This window comes from Amyelois transitella, chromosome 5 (assembly GCF_032362555.1).
Source record: "Amyelois transitella isolate CPQ chromosome 5, ilAmyTran1.1, whole genome shotgun sequence".
NCBI classification, from domain to species: domain Eukaryota; kingdom Metazoa; phylum Arthropoda; class Insecta; order Lepidoptera; family Pyralidae; genus Amyelois; species Amyelois transitella.
The window spans coordinates 11,944,039-11,966,507 of record NC_083508.1 but is presented as its reverse complement, the minus strand read 5'-3'; the positions used below and the strand labels follow the sequence as shown (position 1 = coordinate 11,966,507).

Here is a 22,469-nt window from a genome sequence, read left to right as displayed (position 1 = left end):
TCGCATATAACTTTTTATTATTCATGTATTTATCTATGATATTAATTAAACTAAACAAACAGACGTAACGACAGAAACCCGGCAAGCCGTGTTGATAAGAGTTTGATAAAGTTTATTGCTCTAAGAAGCCTTGGTACAAATTATGACGGTACGGACTGAATGGTTAACCTAACTGCTTAACCTGTAAGCTGACATCGAAATGCGCTTAACATACATATGGTCACGTCTATATCCCTTGCGGGGTAGACAGAGCCAACAGCCTTGAACAGACTGAATGGCCACGGTCAGCTATTTGGCTTAATGATAGAATTGAGATTCGAATAGTGACAGGTTGCTAGCCCGTCTAGCGCTTAACTATGAATGAAAAATGCTGATGTGATGCCCAAGAACTTAGTCTTATAAACTTTGTACATATTTTAATACACACATACATACATATTATATTATATTAAGCTAGAAAACTTAGTTCATTCATTTTCATTCATATAATCACGTCTATATCCCTTGCGGGGTAGACAGAGTCAGCAGTTTTGAAAAGCTGATAGGCCTCGTTCAGCTGTTAGGCTCAATGACAGAATTGAGATTCTTATAGTGACAGGTTGCTAGCCCATCGCTTAAAAGAAAGAATCTCAAGTTGATAAGCCTATCCCTTTATCGCCTTTTATGACCATGATCCATAAGAAAGAGATGGAGTGGCCCTATTTTTTTATTAAAATACAGGAAAAGGCTTAAAAACATAGTATCTTAAACGGAATAATCATAATGACTAACAATTTGTGACGTAGAAATGTCATGTAAAAAATAATGTTTCTCCGAAACGATTGTCGATTGTCAAGCAAATAATTGCCATAGGTTTTATTCATTCATATAAACACGTCTATATCCCTTGCGGGGTAGACAGAGCCAACAGTCTTGAGAGACTGATATAGTATAGGCCACGTTCAACTGTTAAGCTTAATGGTAGAATTGAGATTAGAATAGTGACAGGTTGGTAGCCCATCGCCTAAAAGAAGAATCCCAAGGTTATAACCTTATGCCTTAGCCGCCTTTAACGACATCCTTAGGAAAGAGATGGAGTAGTCCCATTATTTTTTTATATTAGTGCCGGGAACCACACGGCACATGGGTTTTATGAGTGAATTTAAGTGTGACAAGAGACATTTTGAACAAAAACTATATCTTTATGTCTTCGATATATATCTTTCTAGTGGTAAGATAAAGTTTGGTATCGAGACATCATAAGTTATCAACTTACATTTTTCTGACATCTTTTTTGCTTTTCACAGAACATCTTGAATGATATTCAAATATTTTTTTCTTAGTTTTTCTTTGTCTCTGGTTATCCGGCTTTAGAATTCAGATTGGTCACGTTAAAAATTAATCCAAAATTATGTGAAACTGATTTAGCACCGACATAATACCTAGGTACACCTACTTACCAAAGTTTAATTTAAGTGCATTTATTTAACAAAAACTTTAGCAGACACCTAATTACGTATCCCAATGTGGTTACAGAAGATTAAAGTCTTCACTTTAAATCAGCTAAATTATTATAATAAATTCCAGAAAAGACAAGAAACTGACGATACAAAAGTCTCTTATTACACCAATCATTTTGCTTCGCCGGTTACAAAATATTTATTAATTTAAAGTATCCTCACCTCAAAACGTATTCCTTAATCACATGATAAAAACACACACAAATGAAATGCACTTGAAAACTGCACTTAAATCACAAAAAAAATATTCAAAATTCACTTCCCGCGCTCTTTTTCGCGCGTCCACACCGACACGCTTGCGATAACGAACACAGACTATCAAGAAATCCACTACTTCGCCAATCCGACCAAGGAAATTGTACGGCAAAAGCAAACGGTTTCGTGTGATGTGCATTCCAACCGAACATGGTTGTATAACAATGCGTAAGATTTGCTCTAGGTTCTTATTAGTGCGGATACGTCATATCATAACAATGGCTTTATTTGATGCAGGTATAATTTTATTAGCAAGTTTAAGGCGACGGCCCTAGAGTCGGGTTCAGAGGTCGTAATTCCTAAAAGAGACTTTTAAATAAGTTTAAGTAATGGGATACGACAACATTGACAACGACTTTTCAAACGTTCAATAAAATTAGATTTCTTTTTTCATTTCAGCTCTAATGCATGTTCTGCAGAAAATAATTAAAATAAATAGAAAATTATTTTACAAATTTTGCTACAGATTTACAACCAAGAATAAATAATACAGTTATCTAATATTAAAAAAAAAAAAACATTTGACCTACCCAGCGAATGAGCTTGAAGTTTGTCGTTCAAAAGAATATTTTCACTGTGCCACAGAGGCTGCCCAGAGCAGCTAAGTAATTATAGGGGGCGTCAAAATAATTGTGCGCCCGAAACTAACACTCTAAGGCCGGCACTCTGATGTAATCAACAGGTAAATTGGACACTTTCAACATGTCTCATGTTTTGTATTCTGATAACTCATTATCTTATCGCTAAGGACTGGAAGTATCAAATGGAGTTGAAATACGAAATGTAGGTGTTTGAGGAATGTTGGAAGAAATAACAATAAAAATAATCTTAGCAAAAATAATAAGACACACAATAACAATATCCACATACATATGTATGTATATCACGGATTTTACAGAGCCGCAGTTGTTATAAATAAATAAATGTATACGGGACAAATAACACAGATTGAGTTAGCCTCGAAGTAAGTTCGAGACTTGTGTTACGAGATACTACCTAACTCATCGATACTTTATTCTATAATAAATATTTAGATAGATAAACATCCAAGACCTAGACCAATCAGAGAAAGTTTGTTCCTCATCATGCCCTGACAGGGATTCGAACCTGGGACCTCCGGTGTCACAGACAAGCGTATTATCGCTGCGCCACAGAGGCCACAGAGAAGAGAGTTGTATTGAGATTTAAAAAATGACATGTTGCCACTTTTTTGTTAAATTGACGCCCTCTGTGACGTAGCGGTAGTTTTCGCTTCTTCGTGACACCGGAGGTTCCGGGTTCGAATCCCGGCATACACTATGTTTTTTTCAATACTTTTATTATCAGTTCTTTGGAAGTAAAGATAAAATATATCTCTCCTAATATTTCCGTGATCTCACTTTCGCATACATATAAATTTCCATACGTATATCCCTTGGTGGGTAGATAGAACCAATACTCTTGAAAGACTGTTAAGCCACGTTCAGCTGTTTGGCTTGATGATAGAATTGAGACTCAAATAGTGACAGGTTACTAGTCCATCGCCTAAAAGAAGTTAATAAGCTTAGTCGCCTTTTAGAACATCCATGGGAAAGAGATGGAGTGGCCCTATTCTTCTTTCTATTAGTGCCGGGAACCACACGTTCAACACAACTGTTATTCCGTGGGGCCCATTCAATCCATTCTTCTGAATACGAATTCAGTCTGCATATCTTATCTTTTACGACATCCATGGGAAAGAGTGGTTTAAGAATAGAATTCAAATAGTAAGTTGCTAGCCCATCACACAAAAGGGCAATTATTCTTGTGTCAGCTCCAGCAAGGTAATTATCAACTTTACCTTTCCCGTGGTCTGCAGTGAAGTGACGTAGATAGCGTGTTGGGCATGCACTTTATAAGTGACAATGGGTTTCCGTCTACTAAACGCAAAATGACTGATTTCCTCATTAAAGTGACATTTAAGGACTCATTATGTATTTTTAGGTTATGTACTCAAATGCCAAAGCGCCCTTATGTTAGTTTCTACATGTCGGTATGTACAGTAAATGGTCCATGCTCTTACGGTGAGGATAATTGAGATTATTAGGCAAGAAATAGATTAATACTAAGTAAATGACACTCATTTTAAGTTAAGTATTTTTTTAATGTAGGTACCTACTCGCTAAAAATTTCACTTTATTAAGACTAGAATACATAATATATAAACGTCGTATCAACTAATTTAAGATCATGTAAATTAAAGTCGCTGTGATTCATGATGCGTTAATAATCTAAGTTTAAAAAGTCGTTACAAAAGATTTAGTAATCAATTTTGATATAACTTACTACATAGAACTAATCTTGCAATATGTACATATAAATGAGTTATGAATGTGGATGAAGCGAAAGAAGTATGCAGAGATCGTGGCAAGTGTAAAGATATAGTCTCTGCTTACCTCTCCGTGAAACAGGCGTGATTTTATGTACGTATGTATGTATGCAATATATGTTTATTATCATTTAGTTTTTATAAGCTTATTTGTACCTTACATACATATACATATGGTCACGTCTATATCCCTTGCGGGGTAGACAGAGCCAACAGTCTTGAAAAGACCGAATGACCACGTTCAGCTATTTGGCTTAATGATAGAATTGAGATTCAAATAGTGACAGGTTGCTAGCCCATCGCCTAAAAGAGGAATCCCAAGTTTGTAAGCCTATCCCTTAGTCGCCTTTTACGACATCCGTGGGAAAGAGATGGAGTGGTCCTATTCTTTTTTGTATTGGTGCCGGGAACCACACGGCACACACTTATTTGTACCATAAGAATTTATTTACAAAACAGATTTTACAGTTCGAATTTGGACAATTTGTCCGTATCGGCATAAACTCAGCAATCCGGTGATTTTGGTATGCTTTGGACGATAACGCTTTAACCACTGACTCAAGAAGTTTCCAGCTTCCTGTTCATGGAATAAATTCCAAATACTACAAATTAGTATAACATTGTAACAGATCTTCCAGAGAAAGTGTTATTCATTACCTTCTTGGGTCTCAATTTCCTCCACCACAAATTCCTGGTTTCAAAATTACCCAATACAATAAAGACAAACAGAACGAAGCCCTGAAAACTCGCTGTGCAAGTAAAGAGATATGCAGCGACAATGTTTTGGGCTAGAAGACCGAATATCCAGGGCAATCCGAAGAAAAACACTAGCACTGTACTGACCCGGGCACAATGCAAAGCCTCCCGTTTGTCTCCAGCCCTTTGGTACCGTAAATTCTTAGGGACAACTCCTATTTTGCGAACTATTAACACAAATAACACACAATTAGCAAACAACATCACACAAACCGGTGCAAACACTGACAGCCATAACGCAAGACCTGAAGGATAGCAAAAATTTCCATTAGGATTTTTCTCCGCAAATCTGTTCAAGTAAGATCTTGGAGCAGATGCTATTAGTATCACAATAACAATGAAAGGAAATCCCCACGAAAATGATGAAGCTAATAAAAATTTCCGAGGCACTTGTTTAGAAAAAACTATAACCAGATCTCTGTAGGACTTTGTAGCTACAACTAACATCCAACAGAACGACGCTAAAAGAGAATAATGCAACATGATTCCGGTTGCAACACATGAGATAGTGTTATAATCAAAATCTGCAAACACGACGATGATGAAACATATGTTCATAATTAAAAGAGAGATACACAATTGCAACCATACTTGATTTCGAAAGTTTTTCCTCCAAGATATGAATATTACACTGGTTAAGATAATAGCTGACAATCCTAGTATGGACAACGAACAGCCGGTGATAGATATTGCTTCCAGAATGTTCTCGTTTCGCTGTGAAAACACTGAACGTGGAACGAGAATTTCGGCGAAATTTGTGAGGTGGTCACACCGACAGATATCCAAGGTCCCTGGGGCTCTTGACCTGATGAAAGTACAGCCGTCTTGTGACCAGTATCCTGTGCCGTCCCCAAGGAATTCCCAATAACCGCATCCACGGCTCATATTTCGTTCTAGATCTTCCGTCATTGGATTTGTGTGAATATTGACCACCTGCAAATATAAATCATTGCTCTTAATATAGTTGTAGGAAAACTGGGTATTCATTGTTTTGGATACAAATGGCTGGTAACTAGTCTTGAGAACGTCGAGAATCGGTAGTAAAATTAAATAATAGTTTTTTTAATATTTACATGTTGTGCCTGTGTTATGAGAACCTGAAGCTTGATCTGTCCCTTATTACCAATATGTGTGTAAATCTATACTAATATTATAAAGCTGAAGAGTTTGTTTGTTTCTTTGAACGCGCTAATCTCAGGAACTACTGAATTGAATTGAAAAATTATTTTTGTGTTGAATAGACCATTTATCGAGGAGAGCTTTACGCTATATAACGCTTCAACTATTAGGAGCGAAGAAATAATGGAAAATGTGAAAAAAAAAGACGGGGAAAATTATTCACCCTTGAGGTCTTCAATAATCCCCAAAATTACTATTCCACGCGGACGGAGTCGTGGGCACAGCTAGTGAATGATATTTGAAATTGAAAATAGGTTACAGAACAGTTCAAATATAGTTTAAACGGAGTATTACTCACTTCGCCAGGTTCAAAACCAATGAAATTGGTGACATTGATACTAATGACTCGGCTGTTGACAGAGAAGACATCCTGGGAGCCGCTGAAGGCTCTGTCATCGCGGTAGACGATAAAACTAATCCTGCAATCCGAAGTGACGACTGATGACGGAAGAAACACTCCAGCTTCTGTCGTATCTGCTGAGAGTTGATCTGCAAATTCTGTAATAAAAACAGGAGTACTTAATTTACTTATTACTTACTTATTCAAACAAAAACTTGAGGTTCTTCTTTTAGGCGATGGGCTAGCAACCTGCCACTATTTGAATCTCATGTCTATCATTATCCCAAACAGCTGCTGGTTTGTCTTGACGTGATTATACGTATGTATGTTTGTTAAAATTAATCACATCAACGATATCTTCACTCTCTCTCATCTTTCTCCATCAGTTTATACGTATTAGATTTCAAGTTGTTACATGATTTCTTTTCTGTTTGCTATTTCCAGAGATTGACTGATAGTAAGTAACTACCTATTACAACAAATGTTCAGTTAACCTTACGTTAAATAATCCTATTTATCTTGTATCTTTATTAATTATATTTAATTTTATAATCTGAGTGTGTCGATCATCGATCATAGGTAAATTGTCTAGAAAATATTTTTATTGTTCTATATAATTCAGGTCACTCACATGAGATAATAAGGAATGAATGCCAAAAAAATTACTTTCATTTCAATTTATCACCTAGCCGATCAATGGCTCAAAATTCAAATATTTACTTAGCCTATTTTTTCCAAATTCTTGATCAATCTATTTCATACAAATTCCTAACTTAAAAAAGTGGGTGCCATCTGTTTTAAAATTATTATTGTATTAATATCGTTGATTGTTTCTTTATATAGTGTAAGTAAGCCTTAAAAATATTTTTGTTCGTTACGCGTAGGTATATCAAGTAAGCCTGATGGGGGATCAGGCTTACTTATGACTTTATAGTTTGTAGCGGGAAGCGATAATTCGGTCTCGACCGGCACAAAGGGAAGATCTTTCATCAGACTAGGTGTGATGCCTGGGGATGCCTGTTTTTAATTTCTAACATAAATTAATATGTTAAGTACTCGTAGCCGGAGCGATGATTCGGCTAAACCGCCACCAAAGGGATGATTTCATTGACAGATGGTGTGTGACATTAATGAAGTCACAACAAGTTTATTTATTTATTTATTTAAACTTTATGCACGTAAAATGTACAACAGGTGGACTTAATGCCACAAGGCATTCTCTGCCAGTCGAACCTTCGGACCAAACTGAGATGGATGTACGGGTGGTGCAATGACTATAAAAAAAAGTAAAAATAAATATATGAATAATAGATTACTTTATACACTTACATATAATACATTCAGTCAGAAAAGTATCGGGAATGGATTATTTATTTATGGTTCCAAATTCAAATTTTTGTTTTTTTTGTTGTTGTTAGATTGGCACAACTGTTTTCCATTTTGGCGCGGAGTTTGAGTTGCATCTGTTGTTTACATTAAATACAGTGCTATTTTTAGTTATATCATATCTAGTGTGTATTGCTAATTTCATAATGGATAAAAACATCGAACAAAGAGTTTGTCTTAAATTTTGCATTGCCAATGGAATATCGTGTTCGGAGTCACTGAAAATGTTACAGAAGGCTTACGGTGAATCGACTTTATCAAAAACTCGTGCTTATGAGTGGTACAAAGCGTTCAAAAGCGGTCGAGATGTGATGGAAGATTTGCCTCGCTCTGGTAGGCCATCAACGTCTGCAACTGAAGTTAACATCGCAAAAGTGAAGGAAATAGTGACTGAAAATCCTCATTCAACTTTGAGAGAGATAGCCACCGAACTTTCTGTATCTCACGAGTCGATCCGTACCATTTTAACTAATAATTTGGGTATGAAACATGTTGCCGCTCGGCTAGTCCCAAAAGACCTGAAGTTTTTTCAAAAACTCAATCGCATGAGAGTCGCTGAGGACATGCTAGAACGAGTCAATTCCGACCCAACATTCATGAAACGCATTGTTACTGGTGACGAGACGTGGGTTTACGAGTTTGACATGCAAACTAGTCAACAAGCTTCGGAGTGGCGCCTTCCAACTGAACCGAAACCGAAAAAACCACGCCAAAGTCGTTCAAAAGTCAAAGTCATGTTGACTGTTTTCTTTGACTATCGCGGTGTTGTGCACTCGGAATTCTTGCCGGAAGGTCAAACGGTAAATAAGGAATATTATTTGAGTGTTATGCGGCGTTTAAGAGAGCAAATCCGACGAAAAAGGCCAGATTTGTGGAAAGAAAATTCTTGGATTTTGCACCATGATAATGCACCTTCGCACAAGGCCATCATTGTGAACGAATTTTTAACCAAACACTCAACAAATACCATCGAGCAACCACCATATTCACCAGATATGGCTCCAGCCGACTTTTTTCTTTTTCCTAAACTCAAATTACCACTTCGTGGCACCCGTTTTCAATCGGTAGAAGACATAAAAGAGAATTCGCGGCGAGAACTGACCTCAATTCCGGAAACAGCGTTCAAAAAATGTTTTGATGATTGGATTATTCGTTGGCGTAAGTGTATCGTTTCTAAAGGAGCATATTTTGAAGGTGATAAAATAAATTTGGATGAATAACAAACAGTTTGTGTATTATTGATCTTTTCCTGCTACTTTCTTGACAGAGTAGTATAGTTTACATACATAAGTATGACTATAGATATATTATATACTATATATAAAATAAACATACATATACTACATAGGATGGATGATTGTGTAGAGTTTAAAAAAAAATCTACTGGTCAAAAAGATGTTTATGGACTTGCTCCCTGAATGCAAATCGGTTAGGCGCCTTCCGAATAGATTCAGGAAGGGAATTCCACAGTCGTATGGCTTGCACTTGGAATGAATTCGACATGAATCCAAGGCGGTGGGCAGGAGTGGCCAGAAGAAGATTATCAGTAGAGCGAAGTGATCGAGCGTGGGTAACGCTTAGAAGTGGGAACTTCGATTTAAGATAATCTGGAGCGAAAGGGTCATTGAGAATAGTATACAGCATGGATAGGATTCTAGCTTTGCGACGAAGAGGAATAGACAGCCAACCAAGCTGAGAACGAAAAGAGGAGATGTGGTCATATTTTCGTAAATTAAATATGAAACGGATGCAATTATTGGCTAGTCTATCCAGCTTTAAGACAAGTGACTGATTCAAATCACAGTAACACACATCTTCATCTGCAACATCTGTTTATAAAGGTAGGGTATAATTTTCTCTGCCTCTAACTGATACGAATAATACATACATACATAAAATCAAGCCTTTTTCCCGGAGGGTAAGGCAGAGACTACATCTTTCCACTTGCCACGATCTCTTCTCTCTCTCTCTCTTGTTTCGCTTCATCTACATTCACAACTCTCTTTATGCAAGCTCGGCGGTTTCGGGTACTCTTGACCTGACCTTTTGCCAGGACGTCCTTAATTAGATCAAGATACGTTCGTCTCGGTATTCCCACTCCTGTCTTTCTATCCACACACTCACCGTATATTACATACATACATACATACATAAACTCACGCCTCTTTCCCGGAGGGGTAGGCAGAGACTACCTCTTTCCACTTGCCACGATCCCTGCATACTTCCTTTGCTTCATCCACATTCATAACTCTCTTCATGCAAGTATATATACCGTATATTACACCTTTGTCAATCTAATAAATGATACGAATAAATTAACGAAAAAGAAAATAATTACCTGTATAAAAATTAAAACCTTCTTCGGTGAACTCATCAGTTTCTCTTGCAGCCACGCTGATTCCTAACACAGGGTTCTCGGGACCAGCATCTGCCATCAGCATTGCTATGTTGTCTTCCACCACCATCCCTGTAAGGGATCCATTCAGATGTACCCGCGAAGCCATGAGATCCAGCATTTGTAGAAGTTCACCAGGAATTACCACGTCTTGATCATGGTTTAAAATATTATTTACCTTAAAAAATTAAATCACTTTAAAACAATATGATAACAATAATGGACGCATGAACAATTGTAATAAATATATTTAAACTAAGTTGCCGTGTGGTTCCCGGCACGAATAGAAAAAATAATAGGATAACTCTATCTATTTCCCATGGATGTCGTAAAAGGCGACTAAGGGGTAGGCTTATAAACTTGGAATTCTTTTTTTAGGCGATGGGCTAGCAACCTGTCACTATTTGAATCTCAATTCCATCTTAAAGCCAAACAGCTGAACGTGGCCTATTAGTCTTTACAAGACTGTTGGCTCTGTCTACCCCGCAAGGGATATAGACGTGAATATATGTATGTATATTTAAACTACGCTCAAAATAGGTCTACATAAATACATAAAAAACCGGTCAAGTAAGAGTCGGACTCGCGCACGAAGGGTTCCATACCATAATCTATAAAAACATTGCGTTTGTTTTTTTTCTTTGAGCCCTCCAATAATTTATCTTCTTCTTTTTATTTTTATTTAATTATTTATTTTCAAAGGTAACACACAACTAAATATTCTTTTATTTAAGAAAATTTTATTCCTCTATTACATGTTACCATTATTAACCTATTGAGCAAAAAATACACATTTATTTTGTGGATACTTTTAATATTGTCATTTTTAGTACTTGTTGTTATATAGGCAAAGGAAATACATAATTTGTGAAAATTTTCAGTTTTCTAGCTGCCTGGGTTTATAAGATACAGCTTGGGACAAACGGACGGACAGACAGACAGCAGAGGCGTAGTAATAGGGTTCCATTTTTACCATTTAGGTACGGAACCCTTAAAAAGCTTTCTTATAGTTTTCTCAATGAACCATTATACTAATTTAACTGTGTGGTTTCTGGCACCATTACAAGAAAGAATAGGACCACTCCATCTCTTTCCCACGGATGTCGTAAAAGGCGACTAAGGGATAGGCTTATAAACTTGGGATTCCTCTTTTAGGCGATGGGCTAGCAACCTGTCACTATTTGAATCTCAATTCTATCACTAAGCCAAACAGCTGAGCGTGGCCTATCAGTCTTTTCAAGACTGGTGGCTCTGTCTACCCCGCTAGGGATATAGACATAATCATATGTATGTATGTACTAATTTAACTTAGTATTACTTTAGCTGCGACGGGCTAAATAAAACATACCTGTCCGAAAGTGTCAATTATGTCATCAATAAAAAATGTTGACGTTTCATCGTGCAATAACTGTTCTAAATCATCCAAAATCTGTTCTATCAAATTTTCTGGCTGTAACATAAAGTTATATACCTATATAATTTTTTTATAATTATTCCGTGTGATTACCGGCACCAACACAAAAAATAATAGGACCATTACATCTCTTTCCCATGGATGTCGTAAAAGGCGACTAAGGTATAGGTTTACAAACTTGGATTCTTTTAGGCGATGGGCTAGCAACCTGTCACTATTTGAATCTCAATTCTATCATTAAGCCAAATAGCTGAACGTTCAGTCTTTTCAAGATTGATGGCTCTGTCTACCCCGCAAGGGATATGGACGTGGCCATATGTATGTATGCATGTATGTTATTATTCTAGTTAATTTACAAACGTAATTAATTACTTCAACTGGGCTCTGAACACCGCTAATTTCTTTTCCCGCGGATTAAAATTTCAAGAAATCGTCTCTTAAGTCATAGCGATGTGGCCCAGGGGGGCATGGGCCATATCAGTAACCCTTACGGCGAAACTAAACTTAAGATCTAGAAGTTTGGGCTGTACATTAATATGTTAGTCAATCAGTCAGTTAGTGTTCTTAATATATATTTTGATCGTAAAGATTTTCCGTGAGATGTCGTGTGGTTCCCGGCACCAAAAAAAATAGAATAGGACCACTCCATCTCGTTCCCATGGATGTCGTAAAAGGCGACTAAGTGATGGGTTTGTGAACTTGGGATTCTTCTTTTAGGCGTCCTACCTGTACCACTATTTAAATCTAAATTTCCATCATAAAGCCAAACAGCTGAACGTGGCCCATCAGTCTTTTCAAGACTGTTGGCTCTGTCTACCCCGCAAGGGATATAGATTTGATTATAGTATGTATCTATGTAAGATTTTAATATTACTTTCTCGACTAATCTTTTATGGTAGATCCCATCTTAGAATATATGGTAACATTATTAGGACTGCATATGCTGTCAATAATAATAATTATAACTGTGGAAACATAATTACCGTTGGTGTAGTTGTTGTATATTGAGTTGTTTCTGTTGAAGTCTCTGTTGTAATTACAGTTGTAGTTTCTGTAGAAGTTGATTCTGTAGTGAACTCTGTTGAAACTGTTGTTATTGTTTCAGTCGTAGTTGACTCTGATGAAGCTATTGTTGTTACTTCAGCTGTAGTTAAATCTGTAGTTGACTCTGATGTAGTTGTTTCTGTAGTACAAGATTCCGTTGTCGACTCTGTTGCACTCGATGTCGATATGTCCGTAGTTGTCAGTGTTTCAGCCGTAGTTATTATTGTAGTGGTAACATCTGTAGTTGTGTAATTTAAAGTTGTTTCTGCTGATGTAGTTTGTTCTGTAGTAGTTTCATTACATGCAATTGGCGGTGGTGTAAACGTCGATTCAGTTATGTTTATATCTGTTGTACCCGCTGTGGAAGAATCTTCTGTGTTTGACAAAGATAGTTCACAATCGAAACATTTTTCCATAATGATATCATTATCGGACTTCAGTTCTGCCTTCTGAAAGATTAGTTTTATTATTTTACTTAATGCATCAGTGTAAGTACATTGTAGCGTTTTATTCTGATACATTAAATTAATCTAAATTACCTTTTTTTTGTTAAAGAGTAATAATTTAATTTCTTTAATTAGTCTCACTTGTCGATACCTATCACGCTCTTAGTAATAATCGTCTTTATTGCGAAAGATAAAATTACTTACCACATTATGAATAAATTCTTCATCGTTTTCTATCTCTTTACATGAACTTATATTTTTCCATTCCATTCCAACGTTAAAATCTCCCACACATTCATATGGATAATCCAGTTTACCTGAAACATTTTAATTATATTTTGCTTTAGTTTAAGTTATTTCTGTTGTTGCTTATAGAAGTCATTTACGTTTCACATAATTATACCTGTGCAATAATAAACAGGTCGCATGTATAGAATTTCCATATCCTCCCACACTCCAGCAGCCAGCGGAGGTATTTCAAAATTCAAATCCACATGCAACAAAACTGTCCTTTTATCCACATAAACTCTCTTCACTTTAAACTCTCTAATAACTTGTCCTTTCTTCGTTTCTGCAGATAATTCTTTTACAGATTCATTATATCCATCGCAATTTTCATAAGTACCGTTATTGTAATTTTTCTCACATCTGGTTTTGATAAAAATTTCTTCCAGTTTTTCTTTCCATTCTATTTTTCTTATATCTAGACTTTCTACGTTGTACTCGTCTACATTTATCATAACTGCATACGAATGCCACAAATTGTGCCCTTCTTTAATAAATAAAACTCTACTTGTAGATGTTTCTTGTGATGTTTTTGGATCAACGTGAACACACCAGTAATACCCACTATCCATTGGGGTTAATAGAAATATTTGATCATTAAGGCAACGATGGACCTTAACTTTGGAAGGATAATATGTCATTGAATCTGTATGACAAAATATGTCTTTTTCATCTAGATCGTCATTCGCAGTTAGAATTATTTGATTTTTACTGAAACATAAATACATCATTTAGATTTTAAATAACATCAATATATTTAATTATAACTGTAACCCAAAAATTATTTAAAATAGCTGTATATTTTAAAACTTACATGTCTATCACTAAATCCAATTTGATATATTTATTGATTGTATACTTTTCACATATTATTTCAGAAAATTTGTAGTTTTCGTCAACATTTTGCCAAGATCCATTTTGTATGACCCACGCAAATGAATTATTTGTCTCAAAATCCCCTTTTGGATAATCACAGGTTCTCTGAAAATTACGATTATATCGTTTTAATTATATCAAGGCTCTATCTAAAAATTAATTAAAACATACTCTTAATTTAATTTAACAGTTCATAAGAAAAACCAATTCTGAGCTTTCACTAATCCTCTTTATTAATCAAACAGAACATTCCAACATTAATTGAGAAAAAAATCATTATCATCGCTGTTCCCAGAATCGCTAATGTGTCAATGTTACGAAGTGATAACGAACTTTGTACTTACTACGAACTATCGATTATCATTAACATTATCTGATTAAACCTACCTCTATAGTATCGTCTCTAATAGCATTAACCAATTCAGAATTGTCAATTTTACCCACGGGATATTTAGATGATCTGTTAAATATATCCGCATTTGTATGAATCCATCCATTCGATAGTAATGTAGTTGTTTCACTTTCACAAAGTTTCTTAGCTTGTTTCCAATTAAGTCCTGTCTCAGTCTTTATCTTTAATAGACAGGCTTTTTCAGGGCTATAGAATTTAAACGACGGTTCATTATCATCACATTCCTCTATACCAGCAATTTCGGAGTACGGTTTTATAAAACAGTATCTGTTATACATATCTTTACAATCTACTGCAAAATATTCGTTATCATCACTTATTAGACATAGTTCTTTTAAAGTTTCATTTTCAAATTCATAAGTTACATTAAAAATGATATCATTTACATAATTTCCGTGTTTCCATTCAGCAAATGGTCCACCAGGATATAAAGAAATGAAGTCAGTCCAGATTTTAGTTCTAGTGTTGGTGACATTAAGTCTTCGATGCAAGTCTAAATTATATAAATTTCCATTGCAATTTCTGTATTTATCCCGGAAAGATTCGAGACCTTTCAGTTTGTAGCATATGTGATTATCCTGTGTGTTATCATAAGTAAGATTATATCCATATGGACATAGAGGAGAATATTCTTCAGCAGTAGTAGATAGCGTCAAAATTGAAAATAACACTAACGTGAAATCATAATCTTGATGAAAAATCTTCATCTGAAACACAGTTGACAATAAAGTAAGTCATCGTTATCCAATAATGATGACTTACTTTTATAAAGAGATGTTTTTTTTTTATATTCAGTACCGAGAATGACTATATTAAAGTTACAAAGGCTTTACTGAGGAAATGTCAGTTATTCGAAGCCTAAGTCAAAAGACTACTAGTTTGTCAAGTGATGTTAGACACTTTATCAATAATTATATTAAACCCCTAAGACAGATCCAAACTTACTTTATATGCTTAATTCCCAGAAGTATCTCTTTCTTTAGAAATGGCGTGGGGTTCCCGGCACCAATACAAAAAGGAATAGGACCACTCCATCTCTTTCCCATGTATGTCTTACAAACTTGGGATTCTTTTTTAGGCGATGGACTAGTGCAGCAACCTGTCACTATTTGAATCTCAATTATATCATTAAGCCAAATAGCTGAACGTGGCCGTTCAGTCCTTACAAGACTGTTGGCTCTGTCAACCCCGCAAGGGATATAGACGTGACATATGTATGTATATATCTCTTTCTCATCCTGGCTTGTTCAGTTGCACCCTCCGCCATTAAATCTTGGGGCCTGTGGTCCGCTTTTCTACTTCTCCCTCCAGAATACAGAAGTACATATATAGGTACAAACGTTTGAATCAGCAATTGTCATAGTATAACAATTTTATTTTCTCTATAATCAAAGGAGTCGGTCTACAACTACCTTTATCTTTCGAAAATAAAACATGTAGATGCTAATATTTACTTTAAAAAATCATTTTGTTATTAAATAGGTATTATTTTACCTATCCGAAACAAATCCATATAAAATGTATAAATGTTTACGTACCTTACTTAGATTTCCTATAATTTATAATTATTACATGTCGTTAATATAGGTTATTTTTTAAAAATAATTATTATTTTTAAATAATTTAAAATAAAAACACCTACGTATTTAGTTTAACACACTAATGAGCGTGATTTTAGACTGATGTTTTTATGATTTTACATTCACCATTAGTAAATATTTTAAAAAAAGTATTTATTTTGATTAAATTTAAAAAAAACTTATTTTGGCGGTACTCCAGTAGTGTTTGAGTAGGTCTTTTGAAACTTCCAAATTCACTTAATTATTTTTTTTTTTTCATTTGATTTATTTAAAAAGAGAATAAGCTTTAGTGTATATGACCGGCGTTGCACAGATACTACATCGGTTCATTTGTATAATCGTATCTAGTTTATCTTTTTATACATTACATGGGGATTAAACAACGTCGATACAACATCATGCATTATTAGTACCGATTTTCATAATGTTTATTTAAGGCATATCTGAATATTTTCGTTTATCGCCAGTCTAATCTCAATTAATCTTGGAAAGTAAACATTTAGCCTAGACATAAGTAGTATTATTATCTAAAGTTTCTCTGACTTACCTAATTAAATCAAATCGAGGTTTTTCGGATCCAGACGAAGATCAGGCCAAGAATACCCTAAACGAAAAAGTACGCAGGAATCATGGAATAGGCATAATTTTTTGTCTCTGAATAATGATTCTATGATTCTTCTACTTAGTTTAAGATAGGGTGCAAATAAAAAAAATGACAACATGTACAATAATGTACATACAGCCATACAAATATCGTTTTAATACTAACAGACAACAGCCCGCTTAATCTTAAAGTCCGCAAAAGACCATCTTAAAAACTGGTAACCATGCTCGATCCAATACGGGTTAGGTTCCCCTGCATAGGACGCTTCCGTGTGAAAACCGGACTCACCCAATTCAGGATCAATGGTCAAAGGCATACCCCGGTCTCCTCTCTAAAGTGGTGATGATGCAACCGGGACTAAAGTCAGGAAGAAGAAGTGTGAAGAAGCAACAGCAACTCAATTATAAAGGTTCATTCATACTCTACAGATCACTTTCATTTTAAGCATAAAAATATCACGTAATTGTATTATCTGATACTTACTTTTGTTAATTCGTTATCGATAATCCAAAATTTAATTAAAGTAATAATACTCGTATGCGTGATGCGGGGAAGTCCCACAGATCATTATGCAATCGATGCTGATCCTTTAGAAGGTGATTAATAGTAAGTCTTTGGAAGCCCCGGGGTCCTCTCCAGAGAGGTGAGGATGTAACCAGATACCTATATATATGTGTATACCTATATACAACCAATGTTGTGAAACCAAAAGATTTGACAATTATTAAGCGATATGAAGTATCCTATAATAATGAATAAAAATTTTAAATTTTGAAATTTGACATTTTGACTAGCGAGTTAAGTAATCTTGATAATAAAGGCATTTTTCCCAATTTCACTTTAAAAAAATACTTTTTGTCCTTGAACTGAAAAAAAAATTGGTCGGCTTTGTTCATACCTGTAAACTAATTCCATGGTGAAAATAGTTCTAAGGTGTGTACAGTAAGTACACTACGACAATATGAAGAAACAAAAAAATTTTTTTTCACTCAACCTTTTTCGTACACCTACCTAGACTACCTGAATAGCGTTGTTAGTAAAGGTAAACTCAAAACCGGAATTCCTGAATTCAAATATATTTATTTACTAATTTATGTACACAGAAAACATCGAGACTGATAAACACAAGAAACAAAATTACAAAGATTCTGCTTATTTCTAAAGAAATTTCTTCCAGCAGACCCGAAATAGGAGACAATATATTATGTTTTTTAAGCTGCATTCTTCCAAATTCAAATCGTAAATTAGGTACCTACCTGCAATGCTAAAACTATGAAAATAATAATAAAACAATTTAATTCCTTTTTCAAATCGATAATGAATAATTACTCAATGAACAGAAAAAAAGCACGTAGAGATGAGGGCTTTAAAAAAAAGTATTATGTATGTATCTACTAGGTAGGTACCTTAATATTTCCCGAATTAAATTGAAATCCCTTTTGAATTTCCCGCTTAATCTGAATATCCTAATTTCCGAATTCCGGTTTCAGGTTGGCCAACATTAGGATTAGAATGAAAATACATGGAGCCAACTAAAGCAAAAAGCATAATGTGTTTGTTTGGGTTCCATTTTAACTTGATTTTGGATTATTTATTTTCAGAGCATCAATGTTTGAACATTGACCAAAATTATGTCTTATAATCTTTCTCTTTTAATTAGGATAACCAAATAGATAGAAAAAGAGGAAATATAAAATAGTTTTTTTTTGCCTTTACAATACTCAACGCTTCACAAGCTACGTGAATAGATTCTTTAGATAAAAATAAAACGTCAAATGTCTCCTGTACTCTATGATTATGACATGACATCACGATTGCTTTTGCTTTTGCTTGCTGTCTGCATTCTGTCATTTTGTGTTTCGTACAGTACAATTTGGTCGTCATTGAATTTTTAGACGAATATTCATCCTCTTGTGATGAACTAGAACATTCGTAATTAATAGATTTTTCAAAAAAAATACATTTCAATGGCTAGTGGCTTATAGAATTTGTTGTGGCCCTTCAAAAGGATATTTAAATTTGGCCGTGAATCTCATGGACCTATTTCAACATCCACAATTAAATCAAAAACATTAGGCTGGTGCTGTGATGGAATCATACTTCAACAAGACAACAAGACGGAAAAGATCAACAGTGGAAGGGTACAAATGAAGGATATTGCTTGTTAGTTGTGTCGTGGCTATTTTGATAGTGAGAGGGAATTAGTTGATCATTGATCGACGAGATTTATGTGCGCGTGACGGTGACATGAGCACAAACAACAAACGGCGTGGAGCTAGCGGTTCCAGTTGTTCTGTGTCTGGAGTGCCCGCACTCGTGAACGTGCCCACAGCCATGTCTGCAGACCTCGCTTCGTTATTCGAGTGTCCCGTGTGCTTCGACTATGTTCTGCCGCCGATTTTACAGTGCCAAAGCGGGCACCTGGTGTGTTCCAGCTGCAGACCGAAACTGTCGTGCTGCCCGACTTGCCGCGGCCCTCTCGGCAACATCCGCAACCTCGCCATGGAAAAAGTCGCCAGTAATGTTATGTTCCCTTGTAAACATTCCAACACTGGCTGCACAGTCACCTTAGTGCACACTGAGAAGGCAGAACATGAAGAGGCGTGTGAATTTAGGCCTTACTCATGTCCCTGTCCTGGAGCATCATGTAAGTGGCAAGGGGGATTAGATCAAGTTATGCCTCATTTGATGATGTCTCACAAAAGCATCACTACCCTTCAAGGAGAAGACATAGTGTTCCTGGCAACGGATATTAACTTGCCTGGAGCTGTAGACTGGGTGATGATGCAGTCCTGCTTCAATCATCACTTTATGTTAGTACTTGAAAAGCAAGAGAAGTTTGATGGACATCAACAATTTTTTGCCATTGTACAACTGATAGGTTCTCGTAAGGAAGCAGAGAACTTTGCGTATAGACTAGAACTGAATGGGCACCGCAGACGGCTCACATGGGAAGCGATGCCACGCTCAATCCACGAGGGAGTCTCGTCAGCGATCATGAACTCGGACTGCCTGGTGTTTGACACGTCGCTCGCACAACTGTTTGCTGACAACGGGAACCTTGGAATCAATGTCACAATTTCTATTGCCTAATCTTCATTGCCATCCTGTTGTTTGTTCAGTAATCAGAGACTTTCATTAAGTGATACAATAATATGATTATATTTTCATGTCAATGAAAGCATGTAACAACTTTTGATATAAAGAAGACTTATTAAACTACAGATATTGAAGTTGATAATTCATATTTTTGTTACAGTTATAGTATTTGCGAATAGTTGAATCTCTCTTTGACATTTTTCTATTTCATTAATCAACATCAAAGTAAGCCAAAAATATTTTTTTTTTTTCATTGTTTGTATGTACATGTGTGTTCACCCTTAGAGTTAAGTAGAGAAAGTTTAAATTTTTGAGTGACTATGATCACTTCAGAATGCCTTGTAAACATAGATTATAAAGAAACAAATTATGACCTCTCATGAGAGAAAGTGATTATTTAATTCCAACATTGAACAAATATAATTATTGTAACATTAATCATTTGTATATAGATGCATGAAATTACTTAAATATTAAGGACTTTAAGCAACAAAAAACATTGCTTTGTGAGGATACGTAGTGTGCTGGCATCTACTGAATTGTATAAGGTCACAAGTGGACTTCTACCACAGGCTTAGCGTCGGCCAACAACGGGCAACTATCACAAAACAGTAATAGTACAGATGTATACCATGCCAAGTGAATTCAAGCTATTCACAAACTCGGTTCCCAAATAATACAAAAAGTGAACAGGAAGATAGATACTTAAAATTTTGATTACAAGCAACATGATAAGTAAAATGTCAAAATATCTTTACTGACTGTTATCTGAATAGCAGTTATATACAGTGTCTTGATACACAAATCCGTAGCTAATTTCATTACAGTGTAGCAAGGAAAACTCACAAAACAGACTTTGTTTTGGCATAAGTTTAAAGCTTTCTGTACTATTAACGTTTTGTATCATCGCTGTGTGCTTTACCTACCTCGATCTCAATGGAATGGTGACAGGTTATTCTGCACGCATCGCAAAAGGCTTGAGTGATCCTGTCATAAGAGTTCTTGTTTGAATTTCAAGTAATCTTTTAAGATGTAACATTCATTTGAACAACGGCTCCATTGGTTAATTTTATTGTTTTCAGTCTTTCAACAATCGATGTTGTACGATTATTTTTACCCGGCTACATCCACCGGGACTTGCGTGGTCTTCCGTGGGGGGGCCTTCAAGTGCAAAAAAAGATGTTAATAAAGCATTCCCTTTTGTTTATTACAACCGAATGACAGTTCAGTTTTAATTCCACTACGGCTACACGTATCAATGGTTCTTATGGATTCACATATAGTAGTTTAAATGCTAACAAGTTATAATTCAAACAACTGTAAGTAATACTGCAATAGAAATATGTTTGAGAGTTTTGTTACCATGATTCAATGGTTTAAAATCAGGTCAGTCAAAAGTTAGTTGTAGTTACCTGAACATCTCAATTCTCAAATCATGGTTGCAGTTCTTGGAACCGGGACAAATGATGTGTGGCCCAGGGATTTATTTGTTCATGAGCGTATTTATATATATTTTTTATTATAGGTTAAGCGCTGGCATACAATACCCCCTTTCATTCCTCACTCACGATTCTTATGTCTCATAAAATTAACATACTTTTTTACACTTGATTGTACAGTGAAGACACGAAATTATGCCGTGTGGTTCCCGGCACCAATATAAAGAAGATGAGCACCACTCCATCTCTTATGGATAGCGTAAAAGACGACTAAGGGATAGACTTATAACTTGAGATTCTTCTTTTATGGGCTAGCAACCTAGCTAGCCAAACAACTGAACGTGGCCTTTCAAGACTGCATGCTCTGTCTACCCCGCAAGGGCTATAATCGTCATTATATGGATGAATGAATAACCGCGAAAGGTGGTATATTTTTCTATGTGCATAAAAATTTAAACAAATAGCCGGGTCTGGACATCGACGAATCAAATATTAGTTAGCTCCTTTTAATTTATACAAAAACATGTTACTTAATTATAGTTTTAATTTTACTGTAATGCTGTTTGTCCCGAGTAATTGTTTACGAGGGACGGTGTTACCTTCGCATCTGACATTATCCAAACATTTATTTAAGATGCAACTGGTAAATTTTATGAAAGATTCTAGTTGAAATAAATTTTTGTAACGTATTTATTTGTTTTATTATCAATATGTTATATTGTATGACGTGGCTTTCAGTTTATTTTACTGTCGGCTCTGTCTGCCTCGTAATCGATAAATGTGTATGGTGGTAATGTGGAAATTCCATTCCATCATTAAGCCATATAGTTATACGTGGCCTTACCTACACTTGTGTTAATATCGGCTCAAATTCCACCTCGAATTCACATTAAATTGTGACAGGTCGCCTTTTAAGACTTACATGGAAAAGATATGGATATAAATTGCCGGAAACCACACGGCTTTAACTTAAGAAATAAATTTACAGGTAATGTCCTTTCTAACAGAGGTTCCTCTCCTAAGCCTGACTGCGGGAAACCATCGCAGACGCCATAAACAGCTGTTACTATGAGCCCTAATCTTTATCTCTATCAAGCAACTAATCCCAAGTAA

The 22,469-nt window shown here is 35.5% G+C and overlaps 3 protein-coding genes across 4 annotated transcripts in view; 1 reads left to right on the top strand and 2 right to left on the bottom strand.

The window, feature by feature from the left end:
* The window catches only part of LOC106142285 (uncharacterized), a 44,198-nt gene extending 42,305 nt beyond the window's left edge, over nucleotides 1-1,893 (bottom strand). Inside the window, exon 1 of one of the 2 annotated variants that reach the window (XM_060954902.1) lies at nucleotides 1,662-1,893. The gene's annotated coding sequence lies outside the window, so the exon portion shown is untranslated. The remainder of the gene's footprint in view (nucleotides 1-1,661) is intronic. The other variant, XM_060954901.1, reaches the window with a different exon arrangement.
* Nucleotides 1,894-3,866: 1,973 nt separating this feature from the next.
* LOC106142289 (adhesion G protein-coupled receptor L3) lies at nucleotides 3,867-16,562 on the bottom strand. Its single transcript, XM_013344004.2, has 10 exons — nucleotides 16,173-16,562; nucleotides 14,610-15,341; nucleotides 14,161-14,327; nucleotides 13,465-14,057; nucleotides 13,266-13,378; nucleotides 12,555-13,064; nucleotides 11,506-11,607; nucleotides 10,101-10,335; nucleotides 6,335-6,534; nucleotides 3,867-5,790 (listed from the first exon to the last, which is right to left on the bottom strand). Exons 2-10 carry the CDS (start codon nucleotides 15,339-15,341, stop codon nucleotides 4,711-4,713), a joined length of 3,732 nt encoding a protein of 1,243 aa, XP_013199458.1. The 5' UTR covers nucleotides 16,173-16,562; the 3' UTR covers nucleotides 3,867-4,710.
* Nucleotides 16,563-18,643: 2,081 nt separating this feature from the next.
* On the top strand, nucleotides 18,644-22,045 carry LOC106142290 (E3 ubiquitin-protein ligase SIAH1A-like). Its single transcript, XM_013344006.2, has one exon. The coding sequence runs from the start codon at nucleotides 19,066-19,068 to the stop codon at nucleotides 19,909-19,911; it is 846 nt and encodes a 281-aa protein (XP_013199460.1). The 5' UTR covers nucleotides 18,644-19,065; the 3' UTR covers nucleotides 19,912-22,045.
* The last annotated feature ends 424 nt before the right edge of the window (nucleotides 22,046-22,469 follow it).

Excerpts from the sequence above, each read along its gene's own strand:
- LOC106142289 (XM_013344004.2), bottom strand. The coding sequence starts at position 15,341 with ATGAAGATTTTTCATCAAGATTATGATTTCACGTTAGTGTTATTTTCA. Across the intron at positions 14,328-14,609 it reads TTAGAGACGATACTATAGAG|AGAACCTGTGATTATCCAAA; the intron begins GTAGGTTTAATC and ends CGTAATTTTCAG. Across the intron at positions 10,336-11,505 it reads TAATTGACACTTTCGGACAG|GTAAATAATATTTTAAACCA; the intron begins GTATGTTTTATT and ends TAATTTTTTAAG.
- LOC106142290 (XM_013344006.2), top strand. The coding sequence starts at position 19,066 with ATGAGCACAAACAACAAACGGCGTGGAGCTAGCGGTTCCAGTTGTTCT.